General features: G+C 54.2%; 1 protein-coding gene across 1 annotated transcript; it reads right to left on the minus strand.

Annotated features, from left to right (window-relative positions):
* Nucleotides 1-1,170: 1,170 nt before the first annotated feature.
* On the minus strand, nucleotides 1,171-9,180 carry PSMA4 (proteasome 20S subunit alpha 4). Its single transcript, XM_059179765.1, has 9 exons — nucleotides 9,030-9,180; nucleotides 7,125-7,150; nucleotides 6,857-6,899; nucleotides 5,930-6,092; nucleotides 4,693-4,770; nucleotides 4,299-4,387; nucleotides 3,705-3,835; nucleotides 3,094-3,217; nucleotides 1,171-1,555 (listed from the first exon to the last, which is right to left on the minus strand). The coding sequence occupies exons 2-9, from the start codon at nucleotides 7,125-7,127 to the stop codon at nucleotides 1,401-1,403; spliced, it is 786 nt and encodes a 261-aa protein (XP_059035748.1). The 5' UTR covers nucleotides 7,128-7,150; nucleotides 9,030-9,180; the 3' UTR covers nucleotides 1,171-1,400.
* Nucleotides 9,181-9,477: the final 297 nt, after the last annotated feature.

A 9,477-nucleotide genomic window follows, 5' to 3' on the forward strand; every position in this document is an offset into this window, starting at 1 on the left:
CACCTTTGGCTTAGGTCATGATCCTGGGGTCTTGGGATCAAGCCCCGAATTGGGCTCTCTGCTCAGTGGGGAGCCTGCTTCTCCATCTCCCACTGCCTACTGCTCCCCTGCTTCTGCCTCTGTCAAACAAATAAAATCTTAAAATAAACAACAACAGAACACTATGTCAGAGGGTCTTGGGAACAGCCCTTGGCAGGAAGGCCAGCAGTGGGGCTGGCACACACCGCCCCTGCTGCCCACACCTACTGGCTGGGGCCCTGTGTGTTCTAACAAGCTCGGCGTGTGCTTCTCATGGGCCCTCAAGCCTGAGAAGTCCCCGGGGAGCTCTGGTGTCTCCCACACCCGGGCTGTGGGGTGCAGGCGGGCCGGCCAGGGCCACAGTCAGGGGAACGCAGCTCTGGAGCTTCTGGCAAAGGGGGCTCCATCACAAGGACAGCTGGACTCAGCAGTGGAGCTCCCTCTGGTCGATGTAAACTGTCCCCTCTTTGGTTCCTCTCTTCCACTGCTGCCTTTGCATCTCAGCACGGGCTGTGGGCAGCCTGTCCCAGTGTCAGGACCCTCACCTTGCCTTGCCCATCCCCACCCCCGGCTCCAGCCCAGCCCTTGCCTTCGTCCTCACACCCATCCCTGTGGACAGAGCCTCTGTGAGAAGAGCAGGGGGCGGGATTCCAGGGTGTAAGCCCCGCAGACAGGAGGACATGGGAAAGGGACACTGCGGGGGACCCTTCCCACAGGGCGCTTGGAAACTGCTGTTGGCAGAGTGGGGGGGTGGGTACGCGGGGTTTCACTGTCACATCTTCCACACGTCGCTAACTCCTCACAGACGTGCACGTTCGCGCAGGCGTGTGCACACACTTCCAGTCCAGGTTGAACCCATCCACGCCGGGGACAGCACGGGGCCCTGCGTCCCTGGATTCTACCCCACAGGCACCTAGACAAAGACTCTCTGTTCTGCTCCCAGTGGAAGGGGGACAACAGAAAGCAAACCCCGACTGCGCCACGCCCCCCTTCCCATTTATGAAGTTAGCACCACGTCAGCTGTCCCCGCGCACGGACGCCACACGCACGGGCCACCACAGCGCACCTAGCTCACGGGCAGACCACGGCCTCTGCCGATCCCGGGGCCGTCGCGACTCCTGCCACAGACACTGTCTTCCTTCACCTCCGCCATTCTTTCCACGTTTTATTACCCAAAACAAGGAGGGGCGAGGGCGTCCACGACCAGCAGTCCACCGCGGTGCAGGGTTCAACTGGACAGAGACGGCGAGGACCTGACGCAGCTGGTGCCACCCTCGTCTCCCCGCACAGGCGAAAACAAGCGAGGGCTTTCTCAGGGTGGGAAGGAGGACAGCGAGGGCCCTGAAGTGACCCCACAAGAGCTATGGAACCCCTGGGTCCTCCTATTTGTCCTTCTCCTTCTGCTCTTTCTCTTTCTTCTCCCGCTCGGCTTTCGCTTCCTCCTCCTCGTGATTTTTGATCAACTGCTCCACCTCCTTCTGTTTGAGGACTCTGATGACCGTCTTCCCGCTCTCTCTGGTCAGGGTGGCGATCTCCACTGCAAGGAAGCATGCGCGGTTACAGGCAGATGCCCTCGGCGAATGGCTCCCAGGCCCAGCTCCCCCGGAGCCCAGGCCCAGCCCTACGCCGACTCCCGCTCCCACAGCGAACAATACCTTCCCTCACCTTCCCTCCTGTCCGGATCCCAGCGACACACACACACACACGCGCCCCTACCGACAGGTCCCTCACCAATCCTGACCTCCGACTCGGCAATCTGTCACTTTCCTTCAAAGAACACACCCACCTCTTGCTCTAGCTGGCCTGCCATTAGCTGCGACACCAGCAGGAGCCTCCATGTCCTCCACGGAGCCCCTGAAGGCACAGAGTCTCTAACCAGTAATCCCATGCCTTTTTCATGGACTCTGGAAAGCTCTTCAAAACGAAGGCATGAAAAGCAGCTTCCATGACCACAGACAAGCAAAGTAAACTGACACCAAAGGAGAAGGAGTTTTTTGAGCAGGGGAAACAGAGTACTGCCTCCCTGAAATTAGGGAGAAGTACACGACAGGACAGTCTGCAAGTCGACTGCATTTTCTAAGGAACACCAGGGGTCCAAGTATCCTAAACTAAATCATTCCATTAACTGACCCTAATTTTTGAAAACCTTATGTAGAAATAGTTTTATAGGATCACAGAGCTAAACTAAATCAAGTACTTAAAACTGCAAACATGGGAAACAGAAGAGACCAGTGGGTTTAAAGAAGAGAGGATACCCCCTTTCGTGCGAATGTCATCCCTCAGACACACACCATGCGGATGAGCACGTAAGCACATGCCCGTGATCATCTGCACACACACACAGAGCAGGCTGTCGAGAAACTGATCAGTTAAGAACTAAAAGCACGCTGGGGCGCCTGGGTGGCTCAGTGGGTTAATCCTCTGCCTTCGGCTCGGGTCATGATCTCAGGGTCCTGGGATCGAGCCCCACATCTGGCTCTCTGCTCGGCAGGGGGTCTGCTTCCTCCTCTCTGCCTCCTCTCTGCCTACTTGTGATCTCTGTCTGTCAAATAAATAAATAAAATCTTTAAAAAAAAAAAAAAAAAAAGAACTAAAAGCACGGGACGCCTGGGTGGCTCAGTTGGTTAAGCAGCTGCCTTCGGCTCAGGTCATGATCCCAGCGTCCTGGGATCGAGTCCCACATCAGGGACTCAGCGGGGAGCCTGCTTCTGCCTCTGCCTCTGCCTGCCATTCTGTCTGCCTGTGCTCGCTCTCTCCCTCTCTCTGATAAATAAATAAAATCTTTAAAAAAAAAAAAAAAAAAAAAAAAAGAACTAAAAGCACAACTCAGATCTCTAACCGGGAACACTGAGAACATTCAGCCCCAAGCCCTCACGCTCAGAACACAGTGTGGGATTACGGTCAAGGCACCGAACCTCACAAAGGCTTAGCATCCTCGCTTAGGAAACAGGTCTAATGCCGCTCAATTCATTAAGGCTGCGGCGTCAACGAACTAGGACATGTCAGGGTAAACACAGGAGCTGCTCAATGGCTTCTCACACTCAAGTGAGCCCGTTAGGAGTGAACGCCAATTACCTTTTTCAGCTGACAGTTTACTCACATCCATGGTCTTATTGAGGACTTTGATAGCTAAAGCAAGTGCGGACTTCAAAGTCATTTCTCCTTCTTTGTAGTCTTGTTTTAACATTGAAACAGCTGCCTGTAAGACATTAAGGAGAATCAACAAAGAATTTCCTTTAAATTCCTGCACTTTTTTGGAATATGGATTGGTCAGAAGAGAAACAACTGAATCACTGTGGGCACTATAACCAACACGCACAACCCTAATGGCAGGGAGGGGAGAGACGAGGTGGGGTGACAAGTCTGTCTGGAACCTGGACCTCCCCAGGCCTGCAAGGGGTCTGTGATAGCAGTCAAGGGGTCTGAGAACTAGGATATGAAAAATAACTACGTCTGTTTCCACTTCTCACTGAAAACTGGCGTTTCCTTTCGTTACAAAGGTAGACGGGAAGTCCCGGGAGTATCAGCGGTGCTTGCGAGCTCCTCATCAGCAAGATCAAAGATGCTCTGCTGTCACGTCAGGGTTGCGGCAGCTATTTTAGAATAGTCTGTACTCACGGCCACTGGAAAATCGTGGTGGTTCTTAGATCTTTTGCTCAATTTCACTGCAGCACAAAAGTACTCACAGCACTGTTGTTCCCAATGCACGTGGCTTTCCATCCTCCGTAGTTCCCACTGGGGTCGCTCTGGTAGAGCTGAAAGCCGTAGTGCTTATCCCAGCCGATGTAGAGCAACGAAACACCAAAGGGACGTTTTCCTTTAACAGCAACAGCAAACAGCCAAACATGTCAGCAATCTGAGTCCGGGATCGCTATGGTTCCCTGAGCCCAGGAGGGGGACCACAGCCTCTCTGTGGAGTGAAGCATTCAAAAACTGCTTTGTTTTCTGAGCATCACAGATAAGCGCCAGCCAAAATGCCACTTTTGTCTCTAGGATTTGGGCACAGCCAGAAAAAGGAATAAAGACACAGAAGACTGGTGCTGAATTTCATTATTATGTAGAAAGCAATTTGTTTCCAGATTTGAAAATGGCATTATGGCCTTCCAGCAGTCTATTAATAAGACATACGACAATCTACACAGCGGAAGCCAGTTAATTCACGAAGCAGGAATTTATGCAAAATGTTTTATTTCATTTTCAATTTCTTTTTAGCATCTCAAAAAGGTTATTGTTCATAAAATGGTTTAACTTTGGAATACAATGTTCAAAAAACTCAGTACCTCCAAACTGTGTATACGCTTGTTTGATGTCACACAGCGCTGTGACCAGCTGCTCACAAGGAATCGGCTCCTGGTACTGTAATAAATACCTGCGACAAAGAAACTGGCATATTAACAGTTTTCTCTAAAACACAGATACACTTAAGCAAACAAATACACCCTCTGGAAATACATCTGTGCCACAGGGACAGTTACTTGTGATTCCAAGAGGTGAGGAGAGCATGGCCGACTGGGATATGCTTAGAGGAAGTAACATGGTAAAACCTTAGTCTAAGAAAACTTGAATTTTCCAGGAATACATTTTTTAATGACTCGGACCTTTGCACAAATGACTCCTCCTTAGAAATACGACCACTAATGCAGGTAACTGCACCAATGCTATTTACAAGCATACCTTTGAGCAATGAGCCGCAGCTCATTAGTGAGAACGTTCGCATCGGAAGTGATCCCTGCCACGCTGCAGGCCATGTCCCTTGAGAAAAGGAAGACAGGGATCGGTAAGCAGGGAGAGGTCTGCAAGTTCGGTCAGAAACGCACCACCCTTGCTCCAAAGCACTGACAGAAGTTTCATCTTTACAGACTTTCAACCAGATGTCATTCCACATGAAAACTAAACAAATGCACTCATGAATTCCCCAACAGATGTATTTACCATCACCACCCTGTGAACAGGCAAGGGAATACCATGAAGAAGCTAAAGTAAATCCCAAGACTCATCAACAAAGGCAAGAGAGGTCTTACCAGATAGGGAGACAGGCTGCTCTGTGCCCTCCTCCCTCCTGAGGCCTGGCCTGATGGGAGGTGAAGGGGAGGGCACCCAAGGGCCTTTTCTAAGGCTGCCTAGAAGCCCAGGGCTAGGCTCACATGAAGGGGACAGCTGTACCTTTGCCCTCGTCCCCTGGTCTGCCCTGGCTCTCCCACAGACTCGAGAGCCTCTGTCCTGCCTGGCAAGCCTGAGACAGTGACACTGTAGAGGGGACAGCACTCCTTCGGACAAGCCCATCAGAGAAGCCCAGTAGCAGCAATCACCTGGCCCACCACTGAGGAGACGGACCAATCAGCAAGCCCTGCTCGCTGCCAGCTGCCAAGTCCCACACACCGCACCGTCACCGAGGGTACAGGGCTCAGCTGAAATGTCCCCACACCTCCGGGAGGCCTGTGGTTTGGTAAGAGTCAGTGCAATTCCACAGAATTCCAGAGCCCACTCTGAGCAATGCTTGGAGGGCCTGCTACAAGCTGCACACTGTGCTGGTTTGTCTGTGTTTATTTCATTTCACTAAACTGCCGTAACTACTCCAATAGGCTGAGACCCAGAGACGTTAAATAATCGGTGTAGGGTCACACAGCTTCTAAATGCACCCAAATCTGTGGGACTACCAAGCCTGAGTCCTATCAATACACAACTCCGGTTCCCCACAGAAGGCTTGACTCTGCGCTTCAAGAGGGTAACACAAGGTCTGGGGCTCGAGGAGGTTTCAGACAAGACAAATTAAAAGCAGAAATTCTCAGAGGTAAAAACCGTTCTCTTCAATTCTACCATGATACACAGAATAGCTCTCCCAACATGTGTGCAATATCACTGCGTGAGAAAGTGAGACACTTAACACACCGTTCCCTAAGATCCCACTTACTCATTCAGTTTATAAATTTTTTCAGAAAAAAAGACTTCATCAAGAAGCTTGTGGATGTTGCGTCTCTCTGCTGCAAGCAAAACACCATCGTTCGCTAGAATCCCCAAGCAGGTGCCTGCGTGCCCAATAGCTTCCATGGCGTACTCCACCTGGTACAGGCGACCTACAAGACACCAGCAGTGAGTACCCAGCAGCACGGCCCCCAGCGAGTCAGTCACACCACTGGCAGGACACACACAAGAACCTCACTTTCACCCTTGATGAGGCACCCAACCAATCTGGTGGCCAGAATCAGCCCAAAGTACAAAAACGATGAACTTAGCAAAGGATTAAAAAAAAAAGTTCCTACATAGGGGTGCCTGGCTGGCTCAGTCAGTAGAGCATGGGACTCCTGTTGTGCAGACATTACTTATATAATAAAACTTAAAAAAAAAAAAAAAAAAAATTCTGGTGCGCCTGGGTGGCTCAGTGGGTTAAAGCCTCTGCCTTCGGCTCAGGTCATGATCCCAGGATCCTGGGATCGAGCCCCGAATCGGGCTCTCTGCTCAGCAGGGAGTCTGCTTCCCCCTCTCTCTCCGCCTGCCTCTCTGCCTACTTGTAGTCTCTGCCTGCCAAATAAATAAATAAAATCTTTAAAAAAAGAAAAAAAAAATCTATAGGACCCCCCCCCCCCATTTTAGTTCAAACTCTACAGACATTTTTATTTATTTATTTATTTGAGAGAGAGACAGTGAGAGAGAGCATGAGAGGCGGGAAGGTCAGAGGGAGAAGCCGACTCCCCATGGAGCTGGGAGCCCTATGCAGGACTCAATACCAGGACTCCGGGACCGTGACCTGAGCCGAAGGCGGTTGTTTAACCAACTGAGCCACCCAGGCGCCCCACAGACATTTTTTAATTTGAGATAGCTTAAACAGTTTCGATTTTACCTTCTGGGGAAAATATGGTAGTCCTGGAGTCATATCTTCGAGACTGCAAAGGAAAAACAGGCAAGTGAGTCCTGCCCAGCAGAAGTCAGTCCACGAACCGTCTTATGAAACACCCTGGCGTGCAAAGCTTGGTGTGTGGGAGGGACTGACAGGGAAGAAGACCCCGTCGCAGCTCTTCTACCTTCCGTCCCCTTTCCTCATGCCAGTCTAGAGGCACAAGCAATAGCATTTATCAGGCAACAGCTCACAGGCATGCGTAGCAACTCACCATGTTTTCTGAACTTCACGTAATTCCTGTAAGAAGAAAGTAAGATCATTATTAAAATGAAACTTGCAATTTAAGGAGCATTTCCTGACTTAAAAAGAAAAATCTGTTTTGTTCACTCCCTTCACTCATCTAACGTCCGCAATGCAGCAGGCACAAGGCCAGATGCTGGAATCCCAAAACAGGGAACACCACTCCCTCCCCTGCAGAGCTTACAATCTGGTACTCTGGTGAGGGAGACAGACACCATTGTTTTTTGAGAAACAATTACCAAAAATAAAAATAAAAATAAATGAGTTCAAGTTAGACATAGGAGAGACAAATACGGCTGGGAACCACTGGGCCTAAGAGGAAGGACACGGGGAGATGGGGAGAGCAGCCCAGGCAGAGGAGAACGCCTGCTCAATGGTGAGAGACACACTGCTGAACTTAAAATAAACCGGAAGGAGCTGGAGAGCTAGGCATGCACACCATGCGCGCAAGCCTCGAACGCCGAGTGAAGAGGCTGAGGCTTTCTTTCTCCAGAACGATGTGGAGTCCCAACCTAGAGGAGGTAGGGGGGGTCATCCTGCTATTCCTGCAGAAGCCAACAATGGGGCTCAGTGCAATTTAGTGTAAATGCTAAACTTCAGACTGCAAAGCCCATTTTCCTAAATCCCAGAAATTGAGAAGCAAGCTTAGAGAGATAAGCTAGAGATCCAAGCCAGACCCTAGCCCTGAAAGCCCCCCAACCCAAGTAAAAACTGCCAATGTTCTCTCTCGGGCAATGTGGCTCACGGCAAGACGGTGGGCCACAGAGTCACAGGAACTGGATGACATTTAGGAAGATCACTGTAGCTGAGGAGAGCACGAGGAAAGGTAACCAGTTAGGAGGCTGTACACCTGTCAGCATGGGAAAGGGAAGGACAGCCCTGAGCACAAGCCCCGCTGCGCACCTCCGGTGCACTTCCAGCAGGGCAACTTTCGGGTACCCACCCTCCCAAGTGACACCCCCATCCCACCTGTACAACCCCCACCCTGGCCCCAGCCCCAGAGTGCGCACCAAACCCCCACCCCAGTCCCGACTGGGCAGAGCTCGCTGGATGCAGAGCCCAATCCCCAACTGGGACGCGAGCACTAGATCCCAGCTCAGACCCCAGCCTCCGCCCCGACCATCGCAGCGCCTGATCCAAGCTCCGACCCCAGCCCCGCCCCGACGTGCGCACTAGGTCCAAGCCTGGACCCAGGCCGGACCCGCGCGCTAAATCCCAGCTCGAATCCGCCCCGGCCCCCGCACCGGCCCCGACATGCGCTCTAGATCCAAGCTGGGACCCCAGCACCACCCCGACGTGAGCACTAGGTCCAAGCTTAGACCCCGACCCGACCCGCGCGCTAGATCCCAGCTCGAACCCCGGCCCCGCCCCCGGCCCCCGACCCGGCCCGGCCCGGCCCGGCCCCGACGTGCGCTCCAGATCCAAGCTGGGACTCCAGCCCCGGCCCCGACGTGCGCTCTAGATCCCAGCTCGAGCCCCAGCACCGCCCCGACGTGCGCACTAGCTCCAAGCTTGGACCCTGGTCCCGACGAGAGCGCCAGATCCCAGCTCTCACCGACCCCGACGTGAGCGACAGTCAAGCTGTCGCTGGACGCGGCCCCAAGGAACGCGCTAGAACCAAGCTGAGACCCCAGTCCCGGCCCCGACGAGAGCGCTAGATCCCAGCTCGGACGCCGGCCCCGGCCCCGGCCCAGACGCGCGCCCCGCAGCCGCGCCCCACGACCGCCGGCCTGTCGCCGAGGAAGCGGGTGCAGAGTCATGGCACCCTGGGCGCCTTGGTGGCGGCCGCAGGCCGAGACGGCTCTGCGAGGTTCACGAGCCCCGGCCGCGGGGAGGGCTGCCACCCGTCCGCGGGTGCCCAGGGGCAGAAGCTCACCAGCGGGACACGGAAGAGTCGAGACGGCCACCGAGACTCCTCACGAGGAAAAACACCGGCCGCCACCGCCACGGCCGAGCAGCCGCTGTCAATATGGCGCCGGCGCGTGCGCAGAGCACGGGGGCGGGGCCGCCGCTGGCCCGGAAGTCCGGGGGCGGGGCCGGAGCTGACCCGGAAGTCCGGGGGCGGGGCCGAAGCTGACGGCTACAGCAGGCGCGCCGGGGCCGCTGGCTTCTCCTCGCGCTCGGTTCCGCGAAGCCCGGGGTCTTGTGCCCCGGCGGCGCCGGGAGCCCCCCGCACCCCGCGCCCCCCGATGGCCACGCACCTTCGGGTCGGAAGGGCCCCGGGCGAGGACGCTGTGCTCCGGAAGGGGCCGTCCTCCGCGCGGACCCTGTGACCGGTGCCGGCCCCGGGCCCTTCCCCGGCCGCTTCCCCGACACTCGGCGGG

The sequence above is a fragment of the Mustela lutreola genome, chromosome 7, assembly GCF_030435805.1.
Source record: "Mustela lutreola isolate mMusLut2 chromosome 7, mMusLut2.pri, whole genome shotgun sequence".
Taxonomy (NCBI): Eukaryota; Metazoa; Chordata; class Mammalia; order Carnivora; family Mustelidae; genus Mustela; species Mustela lutreola.